Below are 19,792 nucleotides of genomic sequence, written 5' to 3'. Positions count from 1 at the left end.
CCCACTGGTTCACAAAACAGATTGGACTTTTCGAAAACGGCTCTATTACTTTTCTTAGAAATTTGGCAGTTGGTCACATAATGAAAACTCTGGTTTAAAATATAATCATCTTACAATTACACTTGGCTGTATTGAACAGGCTTTCAGCAGGCATTCTCGCACTTGACTGAAATGTTAATTTTATTCCGTCAAGAAGTGAATAAATAAATGAACACTTGGCACACCGTTTTACGTCATCATCATCATCATCATTATCAAACTCCATTAGAGTGAGGGCTGGAGAGGCTCAAATCCTCTCTTGCAAAAGCCCTGGACAGAAACCCTGCTGTCTTGCGTAGTGCATAAATGTCGCCATACAGGTCGAGAATTTTGGGTTTCCCAGACCTGTCGAGACGGAGATCAGCAAGTCTGGGGCAGTCAAAGAGAATATGAGGCACGGTTTCCTTTTCTTCCCCGCAGCGGGGGCACCGTGAATCAAAATTTGCCGTAGCCGCGAGAAATATGAGCCAACAGGACAGTGGCCTGTCCTGCACTGTGCTATAATAGCTTGCTCAGGCCTGGACAGCCTCCACCACGGGGAAGTGTGGTCAGGGCGCCTCATGCGCTCCCAGACTCCACGGGCTTTTTGGGACTTGTCCCAGCACTCAAACCACTTTTCCATTTCTGTTTTTTTGTATTATAGCCAGGGCTTGATGAAAGCTTACAGCCTGATCAGTGGGTGGAATTTGCCCTCCCTGGTGGGCCAAAGAGTCTGCGATTGTGTTGCCAGTCACACCTATGTGACTCGGTACCCACTGCATTATTACAGGGGTGCCATAGCGTTGTTTGATGTTATGTGAAGCCATGATGACACTGTTGATATTGGGGGGCCATGGTCCGGGGCTTTGCAAAGCCTGTAGTACAGATTTTGAGTCAGTGACCACAACAATCTGTGTTGCCCTCAAATGTCCCTCGCCGAGTTGAGAGTCGATGACTTTTAAGGCTTCACAGACTGCCATGGTCTCCGCATCAAAACTGCAAACACTACCACATGGTCCAAAGATTTTGACTGTGTAAGAGCCAAGAAAGTCGATGTAGGCTCCATAGCCTGCTCTTCCAGAATCTATTGATGCCGACCCATCAGTGTATGCAAAAATAGCACTGGGCTTGAAGGTATTAATGGTCTCCAGAGCTAGGATTTGAAGGTCGTTGATGAACGGCTTCGCTTAGTGGCATTAGGGTCTACTAATTTCAAGCGTATGTCTGGGGTTGTTGGGCGTTTTATGTAGGAAGACTTGAATTATGCAAGAGTATTGGTAAGACTTCTTGTAATATTGAATCACTAGAATTACACACCGGCCCCGCCAATTGATTATTGCCTAAATTATCTATCGATTATTTAGGCCGGAAAATCCTCTCCTTTTTTTCATTAACTTCCAATACACGGGCATAATACATTCACATACTTTTAAGCCCGTGAATTCTAGTATCTGTAACACTGAATCGTAAAGGCCCTCTATCTATTTTCTTCTCTCTTTCTTTCTCCCTGTTCATCTCACTCTCTCTGGAACTTCCTTTTATTATTTTTTTTTCATCCTGAGCACCGTTATTTTCTCTGACAGACTTTTGACTTCCATTGGAACAACCCGTTTTATAACGCCCCCCCCTCTCCTCGAAACATCAGCGCTACTAGGGAACGTGAAAAGGAACAAGACGTCTGTAGGCTAGTCACTGCATGAACTACTCTGTATGTTGTTTCTGTAGGTTGTTTCTGTATGTTGTTTCTGTAGGTTGTTTCTGTATGTTGTTTCTGTATGTTGTTTCTGTAGATTGTTTCTGTATGTTTTTTCTGTAGATTGTTTCTGTAGGTTGTTTCTGTAGATTGTTTCTGTAGGTTGTTTCTGTAGGTTGTTTCTGTAGATTGTTTCTGTATGTTGTTTCTGTATGTTGTTTCTGTTCTGTTTATGAGAAATGTTGTTCGTGGAGTTTTTAATTGAGACAAGAGCCTTTGTACTCAGAACAAATGTATAATAGGGATCAGTAAAGCAGTCTTAGTCTTTGTCTTCATAATGTGTGTATGTATAAGTACCAATGTAAGTATTAATGTGTATATGATTCATGTATGTCAAGATGTTTTCGTAAATAACTATTAACATCCTCACGTTTCCTATCTGAGAGAGCTTGTGGTCTTTAGAAGGCGCGGTGGTCGAGTTGCAAAGCGCTTGGATTCTGAACCGGGAGTCCAGGGTTCGAATCCTGGTGAAGACTGGGATTGTTTAAATTTCGGGATCTTTAGACGGAATCCATCCAGCTCCAGCTGAAATTAGTTGGGGAGAAATAAAGGCGGTTGGTCGTTGTGCTGGCCACATACTACCCTCGTTAACTGTTGGCTACAAACAGATGATCTTTACATCAAAGAACTTTGACTTTACTAGTGGTCTGTGACGTAGATGCTGTTTCCCTAAATGTTCTAGAAAACTTAAGTTAAAAAGCTCTACCACATGACCATTACATTCCGGTATAGATTTTTTAAATAATTTTTATTAACTTTTTGTCTTTAAGAACACATAAAAAAACATGCAAAATGAAGACGGTAAATTCAACGAAATAAAATGTGTAAAAAAACAACAGTTCAGCATTAGAATGTACTTTGTCGATTCCACATTTATTATATGTTTTTTAAACATGGCGGTTAAACTATAAATAGCTAGCTTTTGTGGTATCATCATCATCTGTCCCTTGACTTTCATCGTAAGGGTGCTGTGACAGTTCGTTTAACACAATCCCTCCATTTCTCCCGGTCAGCAGCTGTTCTAAGCAGGATATCAAGAGAGAGGCCGCTCCATTTTTTGCTGTTATCCAGCCAGCCTTTCATTGGGCGACCCTTTCTTCGTGCTCCCTCCACTGTACATTTAAGAATGACTTACGACAGTGTATAATATATAGGTTACAAAATATAGTGACGATATGCTATATAGTGACCATTTCTGTACATGTATTTAGAACTACTGAATCAAAATGTCTTCGCTTTGTCAGTTGTAGCACGAAACAATTTCAATGAGAGATTTTCTTTAACGGCTGAAAAAAAACTATAAATAGCTGGCTTGTTGGTGTCTCCGGTGTACAGAAGTAAGCCAGTGTGGATAACCTATTTGATAAGCTATTTGATAAGCTATTTGATAAGCTATTTGATAAGCTATTTGATAAGCTATTTGATAAGCTATTTGATAAGCTATTTGATAAGCTATTTGATAAGCTATTTGATAAGCTATTTGATAAGCTATTTGATAAGCTATTTGATAAGCTATTTCTTTTAAAATGTATGTGATAATTTTTAGGGCACATATAAGTAGTGCAGAATCAAATTTATTTTCAAAGCTCTTCCATTTGTAGCACTAACTAAGCTCAATATACAGGAAGTCTTAGACTTTTACTCTATGATCTAAAACTTATCTCAAAAAAACAAATGGGCAATTAGTTGGCAGAAAAAGTAGAAATGAAACGTGCTGAAATTATAGCTTCAATCTTTTTTGAAAGTCTGCAATATGGGAAAGCATTAGACTCGCAATCAAAGTCTTAAAACGTATTTAAGAACAAATGGGCAACTAACTAGCGGTAATAAAAAGGAGATATGATACAAAGATCGAGCGCCACGTATTTAGATTTTGATAAAACTATAGCTCGATTCTTTTTAATTTAGTTGGCAACAGTTCAGCTTAATTTAACAACCTTGACATTGTTTAGGTTATCGTGAAAATCTCCGCTATACAGATTTTCGAAGTGAAAAATAATAAATAATGCTAGAGAATTAAAATCATTGTTATTTACAAATCTTCTTGTTTACGTTTGAAAGTAAAAATAAAAATAATAACAATAACAATAAGCAAATAAACAGAATTAGATTGATTTTTTGACTTCAGTTTAAATTGTAGCATAAGAAAAATGTTTTCTTTGATTCGATTTTTTATTTAAATGGTTCAAAAATGTTTGAATGTTCTTTGATCTGGTCCGTCTGAACATCTTGAGTAGTTCCAAGATTAAATAGATTTAAAATTAACACAGTCTGCATTAAATCAAAGACTTTGTAGAGAAAAAAAAAAGACCTTTTAACTGTAAATATACGTGATAGAATGTCCTTATGCATGCAGTTTCTAAGATAAAAATGGTTGGCTGTCTTAATATTAACGAGCCATGAACATAATCAAATACCTTATTGAAAGTGTCAAAAGACAATACAAATGTAAACAAAAATTTGATCTCTGCCTGTCATGGGATTTGCCTTTGGGACTGTCCTCTCTATTGACACGAGCATATTTTTATTTATATAAAATACAGACGTTACTTCAAAAAACAAAATGATTACGTCCTACGCGTTATGCAACTAGTCATGCTTGTTAACCAATGACCTAAATTCTGCCAAGTCACTGGTTTTCCTGGCTGGCTCAGGCAACCCATTCCATGCTTTAAAAGCACTATGGCAGAAGGAGCATTATACAAATTTGACCTAGCATTTAGCATGTGCTATGCCTATGGCCTGACGTAGCGAGGGAGGTTCGTGCTTATATGAAATAATCTTTAACTCTGTAGGAGTGTTCGAAAAATGAATAATAATAAATTAACATAACAAAACCTGCAGCAGGGCTGCAGCGGAGCGGTTAGTGTAATTTTCTGAGCATGCCGCTGGGGCTTCATCGCACGTCATGGGAAGGACAGGAGATAATATTTTTGCCTTCGGGAGTGAGATTCTTATATATTTCATCACGTTAAAAAAACCTAGGCTAGATCTACTACGGGACAGCAGATACCAGCAAGTAACAAATAAAAAAAAAAGGAGCCTCACTTGCATTGACAAGAACCAAGCAGCCAACATTGAACACAACCTGTAGCCTGTACACATCCATGATATTCATGTTAATGTTTGTCTAGAATGACAGCCTCTAAACAATTAAGTAATGAACTCCAAATCAGAAGAGTTATTTCCAAGTTCTCAAAATCACACGATGATTGGAATATCTCAATATTTATTTTAAAAAATTCTTACGATATAAATTTAAAAAAGAAAGGATTAGACAATAGAATCTCTTTAGGGGTAAAAAAAAATCAAATAATGTATAGACTCGAGATCCAATGAGTTGTGTGCTCAGTTTAGTGAAAAGTCATGGAAAACATACGATACGTTGATATAATAGCGATTCACTATTGCTGTCCATGATTCACTATTATTGTCTGAAATTCACTGTTAATGTCCACGTTTCACCATTGTTGTATGTAGTCCTAGATTAACTTCTTGTGTCCATGATTCACTATTGCTTTCTGTGTTTCGCTATTATTGTCCATTATTCACTATTTTTGTCCATTATTCACTATTATTGTTCACGATTCACTATAATTATCCACGATTCGCTATTGTTGTCAACGGTTCACCATTGCTATCCACCGTTCACCATCTGTATCTGAGTTATAATTTCCCTTAGTGAGATTACTAATGAAACCATCACACACACGATGTCACTATAGACTACTCGTTAGAGATGCTATCACGTCACACAGGGGACAAAACAAAAAGTCATTAACCGCGCAATTGAAGAATGGTAACGACGAAATGATCTCAGCATTCAGTGTCAATGTTTCCCCCTGAACAGCAAACAAAAACATAAGAACAACACACACACAAACACGCAGATGGCGGCTCTACACGCAGAAAACACGTGTAGCTATTCGCCGCTTTGAAATGAAAGCTAAAGAGTAAAACTTTAATTCATCTTTTACGTTCTCGACGCTGTCCCCTTTGGTCTGCGGGCCGGAAGCGAGTTCTTCAAAACATAGAGGTGGAGGGGAGCATTAAGGAAGCTGTGTTGACCATTTGTCAAGTGTATGATGTGTGTGTGTGTGTGTGAGCGTGTTGGCCTGAGAGACAGCGTGGAGACCTCAAGTTATATAAAGCTGATGAACAAATCGTATACGCTTAAATAAAAACGAAAAAAAAATGTCAAAGAGCCCACTAATTTTATTTAACTCTTTCCATCATAAAAAGCGTGTCATCATCAATGTTGTATATGCGTCTTAACCACACATTCCAAGTAAAAGATACCTGACAAATTTGCACGAGCTGTTTCTTAAATTAACCTTTTCGATTGTAAACTCTTTAACAGACATAATGTAAGCTCAATGAGCTATAATATAACAGACATAAACACAAGAGTTAAAATGACAAACTAATCTAAACAAGTTTTTAACACATTAGTCTTAATGTTCCTCTTGAATGTAGTGTAGCATGCTGTTTGTCTGAGATCAATGGGGAGTGAGCTCCAAACCTTTGGACCATGAACTAAAAAAAGCTCGTAAAACGTAAATTTTGAGGAGAAACGTGGCACGACAAGATACGTTGAGTCCAAATAGCGCAGGGCTCTCTGAGGAACATTTGGAGCGATCAGCTGACTAATGTACAAGGTATTTCTTAGTTGTAAATGCACTGGTGATAAAGTGTGTCCGAATTGTTGGCCATTCTTGCAGTTCAAGCCAAGGGAAGAACAGCAACATAATCACGTCTTCTTTTTCTTACAACTATTCGTGCAGCATTGTTTTGAATTCGCTGAAGCTTAGCGACATCAAGTATACTTGCTTGCACTACATTGCAGTACAGGCGCGGTGGCTGAGTGGTAAAACACTTGGCTTCCGAACCGAAGTGTCCCGGGTTTGAATTCTGGTGAAAACTGATTTTTAATGTCGGTATCCTTTGGCCAAACCTGAGTCCACCTTTGAGCCCTAATGGGTACCTGACATTAGTTTGGGAAAAGTAAAGGCGGTTGGTCGTTGTGCTGGCCACATGACATTCTCTTTACCCGTGGGCCACAGAAACAGATGACCCATAGATCGCATCGTCTGAATGGGAAACTTGACAATTTCATTTATCTTTTTTTTTTCATTAGTCAAGGCGGAATGGTATATGAATGCCATAGCTATCATTCATATTAGATCTAATATCCTCTTAAACTGTATAGATTACTGCGAATTCATTTATCCTCGCTACTCTTGTAAACATTCTTTCCATGATCTATTTTTTTATGCGAAACGACCAGTTCTGGTCAATTTAAGAATTGTAACAAGCAAAATATTAAAAGAAAACAACTGCGCCGCCGAGAAATACATATATATGAGATCAATTCATAAAGTTCTAGTTGTGCTTGTGTGTGTGTGTGTGTATGTTGGTATTGTTAAAATAGTAATCCCGAGGTGAACAACTGTAGTCAAATTGAATTTGTTTGGACCAATAAAATAATCTTATCTTATTTGACTTCATGCATAAAAATCTTCAGTTTCAACAATGATTTTTTTTAAAGAGAAAGCTTTACCAATGAATACAAATGTGTCTCTTTTATTGGAGAATCATATAGGCTAAATTGTTATAATTAAGAGTAGTTCCAAATTACTATTTTTATTATTATATAATATAATAATTGTATTTAAAGACCAAACAATGCTCTGGTTCTGGGGTATTTAAGTGAGCTATGGATTTTTTTCAAATGATTAAGAGCTCAAATATCTATTTCAATGTCAAGTGACCTGTGTGTAGTGCATAGTTAAATGTAAAGTGACCTGTGTGTAGTGCATAGTTAAATGTAAAGTGACTTGTGTGTAGTGCATAGTTAAATGTAAAGTGACCTGTGTGTAGTGCATAGTTAAATGTAAAGTAACCTGTGTGTAGAGCATAGTTAAATGTAAAGTGACCTGTGTGTAGTGCATAGTTAAATGTCAAGTGACCTGTGTGTAGTGCATAGTTAAATGTAAAGTGACCTGTGTGTAGTGCATAGTTAAATGTAAAGTGACCTGTGTGTAGTGCATAGTTAAATGTAAAGTGACCTGTGTGTAGTGCATAGTTAAATGTCAAGTGACCTGTGTGTAGTGCATAGTTAAATGTCAAGTGACCTGTGTGTAGTGCATAGTTAAATGTCAAGTGACCTGTGTGTAGTGCATAGTTAAATGTAAAGTGACCTGTGTGTAGTGCATAGTTAAATGTAAAGTGACCTGTGTGTAGTGCATAGTTAAATGTAAAGTGACCTGTGTGTAGAGCATAGTTAAATGTAAAGTGACCTGTGTGTAGTGCATAGTTAAATGTCAAGTGACCTGTGTGTAGTGCATAGTTAAATGTAAAGTGACCTGTGTGTAGTGCATAGTTAAATGTAAAGTGACCTGTGTGTAGTGCATAGTTAAATGTCAAGTGACCTGTGTGTAGTGCATAGTTAAATGTAAAGTGACCTGTGTGTAGTGCATAGTTAAATGTCAAGTGACCTGTGTGTAGTGCATAGTTAAATGTAAAGTGACCTGTGTGTAGTGCATAGTTAAATGTAAAGTGACCTGTGTGTAGTGCATAGTTAAATGTAAAGTGACCTGTGTGTAGTGCATAGTTAAATGTAAAGTGACCTGTGTGTAGTGCATAGTTAAATGTAAAGTGACCTGTGTGTAGTGCATAGTTAAATGTCAAGTGACCTGTGTGTAGTGCATAGTTAAATGTAAAGTGACCTGTGTGTAGTGCATAGTTAAATGTAAAGTGACCTGTGTGTAGTGCATAGTTAAATGTCAAGTGACCTGTGTGTAGTGCATAGTTAAATGTAAAGTGACCTGTGTGTAGTGCATAGTTAAATGTCAAGTGACCTGTGTGTAGTGCATAGTTAAATGTCAAGTGACCTGTGTGTAGTGCATAGTTAAATGTCAAGTGACCTGTGTGTAGTGCATAGTTAAATGTCAAGTGACCTGTGTGTAGTGCATAGTTAAATGTAAAGTGACCTGTGTGTAGTGCATAGTTAAATGTAAAGTGACCTGTGTGTAGTGCATAGTTAAATGTAAAGTGACCTGTGTGTAGTGCATAGTTAAATGTAAAGTGACCTGTGTGTAGTGCATAGTTAAATGTCAAGTGACCTGTGTGTAGTGCATAGTTAAATGTCAAGTGACCTGTGTGTAGTGCATAGTTAAATGTCAAGTGACCTGTGTGTAGTGCATAGTTAAATGTAAAGTGACCTGTGTGTAGTGCATAGTTAAATGTAAAGTGACCTGTGTGTAGTGCATAGTTAAATGTAAAGTGACCTGTGTGTAGAGCATAGTTAAATGTAAAGTGACCTGTGTGTAGTGCATAGTTAAATGTCAAGTGACCTGTGTGTAGTGCATAGTTAAATGTAAAGTGACCTGTGTGTAGTGCATAGTTAAATGTAAAGTGACCTGTGTGTAGTGCATAGTTAAATGTCAAGTGACCTGTGTGTAGTGCATAGTTAAATGTAAAGTGACCTGTGTGTAGTGCATAGTTAAATGTCAAGTGACCTGTGTGTAGTGCATAGTTAAATGTAAAGTGACCTGTGTGTAGTGCATAGTTAAATGTAAAGTGACCTGTGTGTAGTGCATAGTTAAATGTAAAGTGACCTGTGTGTAGTGCATAGTTAAATGTAAAGTGACCTGTGTGTAGTGCATAGTTAAATGTAAAGTGACCTGTGTGTAGTGCATAGTTAAATGTCAAGTGACCTGTGTGTAGTGCATAGTTAAATGTAAAGTGACCTGTGTGTAGTGCATAGTTAAATGTAAAGTGACCTGTGTGTAGTGCATAGTTAAATGTCAAGTGACCTGTGTGTAGTGCATAGTTAAATGTAAAGTGACCTGTGTGTAGTGCATAGTTAAATGTCAAGTGACCTGTGTGTAGTGCATAGTTAAATGTCAAGTGACCTGTGTGTAGTGCATAGTTAAATGTCAAGTGACCTGTGTGTAGTGCATAGTTAAATGTAAAGTGACCTGTGTGTAGTGCATAGTTAAATGTAAAGTGACCTGTGTGTAGTGCATAGTTAAATGTAAAGTGACCTGTGTGTAGTGCATAGTTAAATGTAAAGTGACCTGTGTGTAGTGCATAGTTAAATGTCAAGTGACCTGTGTGTAGTGCATAGTTAAATGTCAAGTGACCTGTGTGTAGTGCATAGTTAAATGTCAAGTGACCTGTGTGTAGTGCATAGTTAAATGTCAAGTGACCTGTGTGTAGTGCATAGTTAAATGTCAAGTGACCTGTGTGTAGTGCATAGTTAAATGTCAAGTGACCTGTGTGTAGTGCATAGTTAAATGTCAAGTGACCTGTGTGTAGTGCATAGTTAAATGTCAAGTGACCTGTGTGTAGTGCATAGTTAAATGTCAAGTGACCTGTGTGTAGTGCATAGTTAAATGTCAAGTGACCTGTGTGTAGTGCATAGTTAAATGTCAAGTGACCTGTGTGTAGTGCATAGTTAAATGTAAAGTGACCTGTGTGTAGTGCATAGTTAAATGTAAAGTGACCTGTGTGTAGTGCATAGTTAAATGTAAAGTGACCTGTGTGTAGTGCATAGTTAAATGTAAAGTGACCTGTGTGTAGTGCATAGTTAAATGTAAAGTGACATGTGTGTAGTGCATAGTTAAATGTAAAGTGACCTGTGTGTAGTGCATAGTTAAATGTAAAGTGACCTGTGTGTAGTGCATAGTTAAATGTCAAGTGACCTGTGTGTAGTGCATAGTTAAATGTCAAGTGACCTGTGTGTAGTGCATAGTTAAATGTAAAGTGACCTGTGTGTAGTGCATAGTTAAATGTAAAGTGACCTGTGTGTAGTGCATAGTTAAATGTAAAGTGACCTGTGTGTAGTGCATAGTTAAATGTAAAGTGACCTGTGTGTAGTGCATAGTTAAATGTAAAGTGACCTGTGTGTAGTGCATAGTTAAATGTAAAGTGACCTGTGTGTAGTGCATAGTTAAATGTAAAGTGACCTGTGTGTAGTGCATAGTTAAATGTAAAGTGACCTGTGTGTAGTGCATAGTTAAATGTAAAGTGACCTGTGTGTAGTGCATAGTTAAATGTCAAGTGACCTGTGTGTAGTGCATAGTTAAATGTAAAGTGACCTGTGTGTAGTGCATAGTTAAATGTCAAGTGACCTGTGTGTAGTGCATAGTTAAATGTAAAGTGACCTGTGTGTAGTGCATAGTTAAATGTAAAGTGACCTGTGTGTAGTGCATAGTTAAATGTAAAGTGACCTGTGTGTAGTGCATAGTTAAATGTCAAGTGACCTGTGTGTAGTGCATAGTTAAATGTCAAGTGACCTGTGTGTAGTGCATAGTTAAATGTCAAGTGACCTGTGTGTAGTGCATAGTTAAATGTCAAGTGACCTGTGTGTAGTGCATAGTTAAATGTCAAGTGACCTTTGTGTAGTGCATAGTTAAATGTAAAGTGACCTGTGTGTAGTGCATAGTTAAATGTAAAGTGACCTTTGTGTAGTGCATAGTTAAATGTAAAGTGACCTGTGTGTAGTGCATAGTTAAATGTAAAGTGAACTGTGTGTAGTGCATAGTTAAATGTAAAGTGACCTGTGTGTAGTGCATAGTTAAATGTAAAGTGACCTGTGTGTAGTGCATAGTTAAATGTCAAATGACCTGTGTGTAGTGCATAGTTAAATGTCAAGTGACCTGTGTGTTGTGCATAGTTAAATGTCAAGTGACCTGTGTGTAGTGCATAGTTAAATGTCAAGTGACCTGTGTGTAGTGCATAGTTAAATGTCAAGTGACCTGTGTGTAGTGCATAGTTAAATGTCAAGTGACCTGTGTGTAGTGCATAGTTAAATGTCAAGTGACCTGTGTGTAGTGCATAGTTAAATGTCAAGTGACCTGTGTGTAGTGCATAGTTAAATGTCAAGTGACCTGTGTGTAGTGCATAGTTAAATGTAAAGTGACCTGTGTGTAGTGCATAGTTAAATGTCAAGTGACCTGTGTGTAGTGCATAGTTAAATGTCAAGTGACCTGTGTGTAGTGCATAGTTAAATGTAAAGTGACCTGTGTGTAGTGCATAGTTAAATGTAAAGTGACCTGTGTGTAGTGCATAGTTAAATGTAAAGTGACCTGTGTGTAGTGCATAGTTAAATGTCAAGTGACCTGTGTGTAGTGCATAGTTAAATGTCAAGTGACCTGTGTGTAGTGCATAGTTAAATGTCAAGTGACCTGTGTGTAGTGCATAGTTAAATGTAAAGTGACCTGTGTGTAGTGCATAGTTAAATGTAAAGTGACCTGTGTGTAGTGCATAGTTAAATGTAAAGTGACCTGTGTGTAGTGCATAGTTAAATGTAAAGTGACCTGTGTGTAGTGCATAGTTAAATGTAAAGTTACCTGTGTGTAGTGCATAGTTAAATGTCAAGTGACCTGTGTGTAGTGCATAGTTAAATGTAAAGTGACCTGTGTGTAGTGCATAGTTAAATGTAAAGTGACCTGTGTGTAGTGCATAGTTAAATGTAAAGTGACCTGTGTGTAGTGCATAGTTAAATGTCAACTGACCTGTGTGTAGTGCATAGTTAAATGTAAAGTGACCTGTGTGTAGTGCATAGTTAAATGTCAAGTGACCTGTGTGTAGTGCATAGTTAAATGTCAAGTGACCTGTGTGTAGTGCATAGTTAAATGTAAAGTGACCTGTGTGTAGTGCATAGTCTTCTCGGTATTTGGTTTTTTAGTGTTGCAGGCGGCTTCAGAACGAGACAGCTGGAGGTCACTTACAAAGGCCGCGAGATGGACATTTGAGACCAATAGAAAATCCACTGCCGAGGACAGATGCAGAAGGCGAAAAGAAAATCTTAATCGACCACCTGCGGACAATGGTTAGGCTTGCCTTGGGTGTGGCAAAATATGTGGGTCACGTGGACACCGGAAATATTGCATTCCTCATTAATCTTCGGACTCGAAGACAAGACTTATTATATAGTGTTGATTATGTTTTGTTGATTATGTTGTGTTGATTATTTTGTGTTGATTATGCTGTGTTGATTATGTTGTGTTATTTACTGCGTTAGACTACCATCAGGGCAATGATAACTTTCTAACGATTTCCTAGTTCTCCCTCTCTGACTGCTGATCGGAGTTGATAGTAACAGTCAAGTGGTGTGAACTGGTAGAGAGACGCCAATGACCACTAGTGGACTGACACGGAGGCCACTTGTTGGAAGGGCACTGGACTAACGTAAGTTAGGAGTTACACACTATGCACACTTACACACTCTGAAGCACACTTACACACCGACTATAGTAGATATGTCTTTATAAATCCAGCACACAAAAACCAACTTAGCGCACAATAACACACATAGTACGGATGATCTCTTGACTAGTGTAAACAAGTAATTAAAAAAATACTTTTTTTTTTGTTAAATTTAATTGAGTAAAATTGCATCAATTATTTTGAATCAATCATGACTAATTGTAGGCTAACAAAAAATAAATCCTTAGATTTTAAAATATTATTTTTTTTTTTTAGTGTTTTTGTTTAGGTTATAGCATGCTGAGTGCGCTATGGCCAATGACTTGTGGACCTAAGGGATGTGGAAGAATGTTTCCGTTCGGCCTTTTCAAAATAAAAAAAAAATAGTAATAATATTTAACGAATAAACAGAGCTACCTGTAACGGTCCGAGTCGTGTCCGAGTCCAGAATGAATGGACAATAAAGGAAGTTTTTCCCAATCCCTAAAAAACTTGAGATGACGGGGAATTTTCAGGTAGAGAACAATAGTATTCCCACCCTGCACTTTGAAGCAAGCATGTTAGTATCACTTTACAGATTCCAGGCCCCAGTCTGACTTTACCTTCACCACCTTCATCTTTTATATTAATAGGTTAGAATTGCAGACCAGCCGACTTCAGTACGAAAAAAAAATTATGCTTTAATTTAAATTACATGTATTTGTGACAATTTACCTCTTTTATATATTATAAGTGCCTAATATCACTGACTCACTGATTTATGTATCAAGAGATTCACTAACTGTGGTACGGATTCGCATGAAATTTTGTACACAGGTTCCTTTTATCTCCTAGTTGCATGCTAAGATACTGTTGTGAACAGATTAGAAGCCTGAACGTCGTAATTCGTGGAAACACCGCAAACTTTCTACTAAACCTTTTGTATTCTATTACAATACCTCGTAACTTTGTGGAAACACCGCAAACTTTCTACTAAACTTTTGTATTCTATTACAATACCTCGTAACTTTGTGGAAACACCGCAAACTTTCTACTAAACTTTTGTATTCTATTACAATACCTCGTAACTTTGTGGAAACACCGCAAACTTTCTACTAAACCTTTTGTATTCTATTACAATACCTCGTAACTTTGTGGAAACACCGCAAACTTTCTACTAAACCTTTTGTATTCTATTACAATACCTCGTAACTTTGTGGAAACACCGCAAACTTTTTACTAAACCTTTTGTATTCTATTACAATACCTCGTAACTTTGTGGAAACACCGCAAACTTTCTACTAAACCTTTTGTATTCTATTACAATACCTCGTAACTTTGTGGAAACACCGCAAACTTTCTACTAAACCTTTTGTATTCTATTACAATACCTCGTAACTTTGTGGAAACACCGCAAACTTTCTACTAAACCTTTTGTATTCTATTACAATACCTCGTAACTTTGTGGAAACATTTGGATGAAAAAAAAAACTTCTGGCTGGAAACTGAACTTGAATACGTCTCTAGCTCTATCGATTTTCCTAGAAATTTGATCGTGAATTACTAGCGCGTTGGCCACACTGGGAAAGTTCTAGTTTGACGGTAAGAATTTTTCAAAGTAAAGAAAGAAATTTAAAATTGGCTAGAAAATGAGTAAATGTCTACCTTGAAAGGACTCTAGTCCCTACGTCTTACGACATTTCCGCCTTCGTTCAAGATTTTAATAAATTAATGTTCAGGTACATTTTGCGCATCGTCTTCTAAGGGCTTATCATTGAAATATTATAAAGTCTATTAGATCTATATATTCACTTAACCAGGATTTTTTCTCGGGGGAAGGGGTATGAAGCGGGTAAACATTTCCATTTTTTTTAAATCTAACATTCATTAGTTATGAAGATTAAATTAATCGCCTTTAAGATGTATAAAGGAGGTATTGTCTTTTAAAATGTTTTTTTCATGTTTTCGGTATGTCCCCAAATTAATGCATTCTAAATATTAAGCATAGTACAAATGTTTAATACCACAAAATAGATTTCCATATTCCAAAAGAAGCCGTTTCACGGTAAACACCCGCACAGCATGTGTCATTTAGAAAAGAAAAAATTGGGGCATCCTTGGGACGCACGGTCTCCGGTCCACCTCTAGTCTGATACATTAGTTTATGGCCTCCCCTTAAAAAATAAAAGGAATATAACGAATTCGCATCTGCTTACAACCCTTTTGTTGCTTTCATTCAGGTCGTGGATAGAAGCTTCTCCTGGCCTAGAGGTTCATGAGACCTAGTCTAAACTCTAACGACAATCACAATTTGGTCAGAAGCTCCCTGGATACGTTTCTCAGCCTAAACATGCGCCTGGGAAGAATCCATAGAAAGAAAATGGATAGACTAATAGAGAAACTAAAAACTAGTGAGTTCATAGCACTTGGCGAGGATGAAAGAAGTCTTCGCCACACTTTTTCTCAAAATGGACGTTTTCCAAATGGCGGACCCCTCATTCCCTACACACAACAGTGGCGGTGTATAGAACGTAATTGTATGTTCCATCTGGGACATTGAACCTTTCTCTGTCTCTCCAGTTCGAAATGCCCCAGGATTAGAGCATTCAAAAACGTCTGCTAATTTACATAGAAAGATAGCTTTATCCAGGCCATGAAGGGGCAAGTGACCTAGAGTACTAAGAGACCAAGTCTTCACTTGGGTGACACCCACAATCCGGTAAAAAAGTCAATGTAAGCTGACCAAGTGGACCAAACAATACAAATGTACAAGAATGGAAAGAGAGCAGGAAGAAGAGTATTTTACAATGAGGTCAGAGAACACTTTGATGAGAGTATTTTACAATGAGGTCAGAGAACACTTTGATGAGAGTATTTTACAATGAGGTCAGAGAACACTTTGATGAGAGTATTTTACAATGAGGTCAGAGAACACTTTGATGAGAGTATTTTACAATGAGGTCAGAGAACACTTTGATGAGAGTATTTTACAATGAGGTCAGAGAACACTTTGATGAGAGTATTTTACAATGAGGTCAGAGAACACTTTGATGAGAGTATTTTACAATGAGGTCAGAGAACACTTTGATGAGAGTATTTTACAATGAGGTCAGAGAACACTTTGATGATAGCCTGTGGTATTGCACTTTTAGGTATGGCGGGAAAAAAAATCTATAGATAGTAACCTTTTAGGTGTATTAAATATAATTTGTTTATTGTATATGATAGTCTTCGTGTACTTTTTAGCACTGCAGAATCTAAGCCCTTCCTTTTGTAGCACAAATATATTCGGTGTGAACATCATATCGGACTTTAACTCTGACTTTTAAAAGTATTAAAAAACAAATGGGTAACTATCTAGCTGTACTAAAGGAAATTGACGCGAAGATGAACTGTCTTGTATTGAGAAATTTGACGCGAAGATGAACTGTCTTTATTGAGAAATTTGACGCGAAGATGAACTGTCTTGTATTGAGAAATTTGACGCGAAGATGAACTGTCTTTATTGAGAAATTTGACGCGAAGATGAACTGTCTTTATTGAGAAATTTGGCACGAAGATGAACTGTCTTGTGTTGAGAACTTTGACGGGAAGATGAACTGTCTTGTATTGAGAACTTTGACGGGAAGATGAACTGTCTTGTATTGAGAAATTGTTTAAATGATTAAAGTTTAATTTAACGTCCTGGCATTATTTAGTTTCTCGTGAAGAATAAAGAAGTGGTTATTTTGCTCTCAATAACCAATGTCTTAGGTTTCAAAAAAAAATACCCCCTCCTCCCCCCCCCCCCCCGGAGAACAAATGCTGGTTAAGTGTATGCATGAATCTACTATACTTTATAATATTCTAATGAAAGGCCTTTAGCTGCAGACTTAGAAAACAATGCATGAATCTACTTTACTTTATAATATTCTAATGAAAGGCCTTTAGCTGCAGACTTAGAAAACAATGCTCAAAATGTTCCTAAAAATTAATTAATTTAACTATAGAATGAATACGAAAATGCTCTGTGTCTGTTCAAGATCAACATTTTCTAGTTCTCGAGCTAAATTTAAATTTATTTCTTTTTATAATTTAAAAACTATAACGGTCAAACTAGAATTTTTCTGTGTGGCCGACGAGCTTGTAATTCGTTTCCCAACACTATAACATCAACTGTCAAATTTCTAGTAAAATCATTAGATTTGTTTTCAAGATCCGTGCCTAGGTTTTTGAGCCCACCCACCCAGAAGGTTCCACGAAGTTTCCACGAAGATACGAGTTGAAAAGAGGTATTGTAAAAAGAACGATAGAGAAAGTCGACCGTTGTGACTGTGTGAAGACCACAATATCCGTATGTATGACTTGACAGTGTTGTAGTGTTATGTCTGGTGTCTTTATTGTTCTGTGAAGTGAAGAGGAGATTAAATACGTGCACATAATCAACAAGTCCGATGTCTTGTGATACTTGTGAAGTGCTAATGACTTCAAGTGTGTCTTGCTGTTAAAGTTGGGTGTTCTCTTATTATAATGGCTTGTGAGTCACAAAGGAAATCAAAATAATACACTGGGTCAAAGAGTAACTTTTCCCGTGAGCAGTCATTTTGAGGGTCAATCGTACTCAAACATTTTAGTGCACATGAACAGACATATATATATTCACAAAAATGAAAGTAGCAGATCTACACAGTCAGTTTATTAAATCTTTTTTTTTTCTAAATGATTACATTTAGTTATTTATTATCTCTTGATGTCCTGCTAAGAACAGCTGCTGACCAGGAAAGTGGAGGGATTGGGTTACACGAACTGTCACAGCGCCCCCTACCACGAAAGGGACAGAAGGAAGGAATTGTTTATGAGAATTTATTTTTACAGCCCCATATTAGCCTATATATATAAATAAAACTTCTTCAAAAAAGTAGATGGGTGATTCAAATTTAATTCTAATTTTAATAATCTAATTTTAAATATGAAAAATCTAAAAACGTTATTCCTTGATCTTTGTAGTTTTTCATTTACGCCATGTGTTAACATTTCTGTAGCTAACATTAGATCTTAAACATGCAGGATTGTGTCAAAGAGGACATACATTTTTTGGACGGAATGGCTGGTTTGCAGAAGCCGCAGGTCTTTTTACACGCTATTTTCGTGTAGAATGCGGTTGAAGGGTCAATGCACAGGTCTTTCATTCTTCCAACCAGTTCAGTGCAGAGTATATCCTGGTCCATGCACTCTTCATCTAAAATGAAAGGATTATATAAATAAAAAAAAAGACCAGTGCCCTTTCAAGCTTATAGCAATGTCGCAGATCTAAACGTGACAGATGGACAGCCAGATTAAATAGACATAAAATATTTGTTTTGTAAGATTTAACAAATAAAATAATTCCCTATAAAATATCTAATATATTTACCTGCTAGTAGCTTGCACACCATCGATGTCGATATCAGAGCAAAGAGTAAAAACCGTCTAGACAATAAACCCATTTTTAACGTCCCACAACTGTGTTAGCTACATGAAAGTGAAGATTAAGATCCCTGTTTTTGGTTGAAGTCATTTAAGGACTCACAGAGAATATTCTTTTTTTTTTTTATTTTGTCTGTGTGTTTTTGTTGAATCGTATATAGAAGCATCACTTTTTAAAAAACAAAGCCTGTGTTGCTGTACTGAAGCGACCACCACGACACTACACTCATGTTCAAAACGAAGAAATCGTTTTGTTAAATTATAAATGTTTCTACAAACAGGGAAACACTTTACCACTTCATCTCAAAAACATAACTGTATCCACTTCATATCTAAGCCATCGCAATCAAAATAAAACAGCAGTAACCTACTTAGTCTGAAAATAAAAAGAAAACAAACAAAACTAAATGCAGAATGCATGCTAGCTTATTGTTTGTATTAAATATACCAGACTAAATCTGTTTTTCATTTAGCATTAAATAAACTATTAAATAGAAAATATTACAGCATGTAGAAAGTTGTATGATGTTCCTAGCCCTATATTCATGTATGTAAACAATAAGTTTCAGAAAAGTCGTTCAATTGTTTTCATTTTCCCCTAGAATTGGTAATTTTTGAATTTCTCTGAACTATTGATCCCGAGTAAATCCAACAAAAACTGACCACACCTTGAAAACACAAGGGTCAAATCCAATAGTTTATTTTTACGACTATTGCCAAATAAAATAAAAATAGAATTGTCTCAATGGTAGTTGTTTTTTTTTCTAACAGTTGTACGCAGATTTAATTCGTGCATTTCACGGATACTGGCGGTGACAAGTGCCACTTGAGCATTTCATAAAGTACATCACAGCCAGTTTAGCTTTATCATTCAGCACAGGCCACCATAAATGTACACCATTGACTGTGACTGTCCTCGTAGTAATTAGCAGGAAAGGGGGGGGGGGAGGGGTTAGACAGTTCATCTCGTCTCACCGCTAGCTAAGAATTAATGCTGTCCATTGGGGTCATGGCAAGTAGTAACAAAAAAGCTGGGTGGATATTTCAATCCATCTCAATACCCAACGAGCAGTGACTGTCCACGTAGAGTCACATCATACATCAAAGGATGGGGAAAGCACCACTGCGAAACCTAATCGTTTCTTTTGATGGTTGACTGGGGGGTGAAAAAGAAATGTTGGATCTCGGGCTGAGGGAAGTAAAAAAAACTCATGACTTTTATAAGGGGCAAAACTCATCGAAATAACCAAAACATGTTCAAGACACCTAAGCGAGATTCTTAGCTCAGTTGGTATGTCTAATAATGGGGGATTAAACGCTAATTTGCACATAGGACCTACTAAATTTCTTTTCATGATACTGGTTACTATGAGAACGACC

At 37.0% G+C, this 19,792-nt stretch overlaps 1 protein-coding gene across 4 annotated transcripts in view; it reads right to left on the bottom strand.

Annotated features, from left to right (window-relative positions):
• The window catches only part of LOC106055707 (low-density lipoprotein receptor-related protein 4-like), a 74,588-nt gene extending 55,297 nt beyond the window's left edge, over window positions 1-19,291 (bottom strand). The window contains exons 1-3 of one of the 4 annotated variants that reach the window (XM_056012483.1): window positions 18,918-19,291; window positions 18,360-18,788; window positions 18,036-18,185 (exon numbers count right to left, since the gene is read on the bottom strand). In XM_056012483.1, the coding sequence (XP_055868458.1) occupies window positions 18,036-18,185; window positions 18,360-18,432 (223 nt within the window). In that variant the 5' untranslated portion in view covers window positions 18,433-18,788; window positions 18,918-19,291. Of the gene's footprint in view, window positions 1-4,819; window positions 5,771-18,035; window positions 18,186-18,359 lie in introns of those variants that run through there. The other 3 variants (XM_056012485.1, XM_056012484.1, XM_056012486.1) reach the window with 3 other exon arrangements.
• Between the last annotated feature and the right edge of the window lie 501 nt (window positions 19,292-19,792).

This window comes from Biomphalaria glabrata, chromosome 15 (assembly GCF_947242115.1).
Source record: "Biomphalaria glabrata chromosome 15, xgBioGlab47.1, whole genome shotgun sequence".
Taxonomy (NCBI): domain Eukaryota; kingdom Metazoa; phylum Mollusca; class Gastropoda; family Planorbidae; genus Biomphalaria; species Biomphalaria glabrata.
The sequence above is the reverse complement of the archived record's forward strand: the minus strand, read 5'-3'. Positions and strand labels throughout refer to the sequence as shown.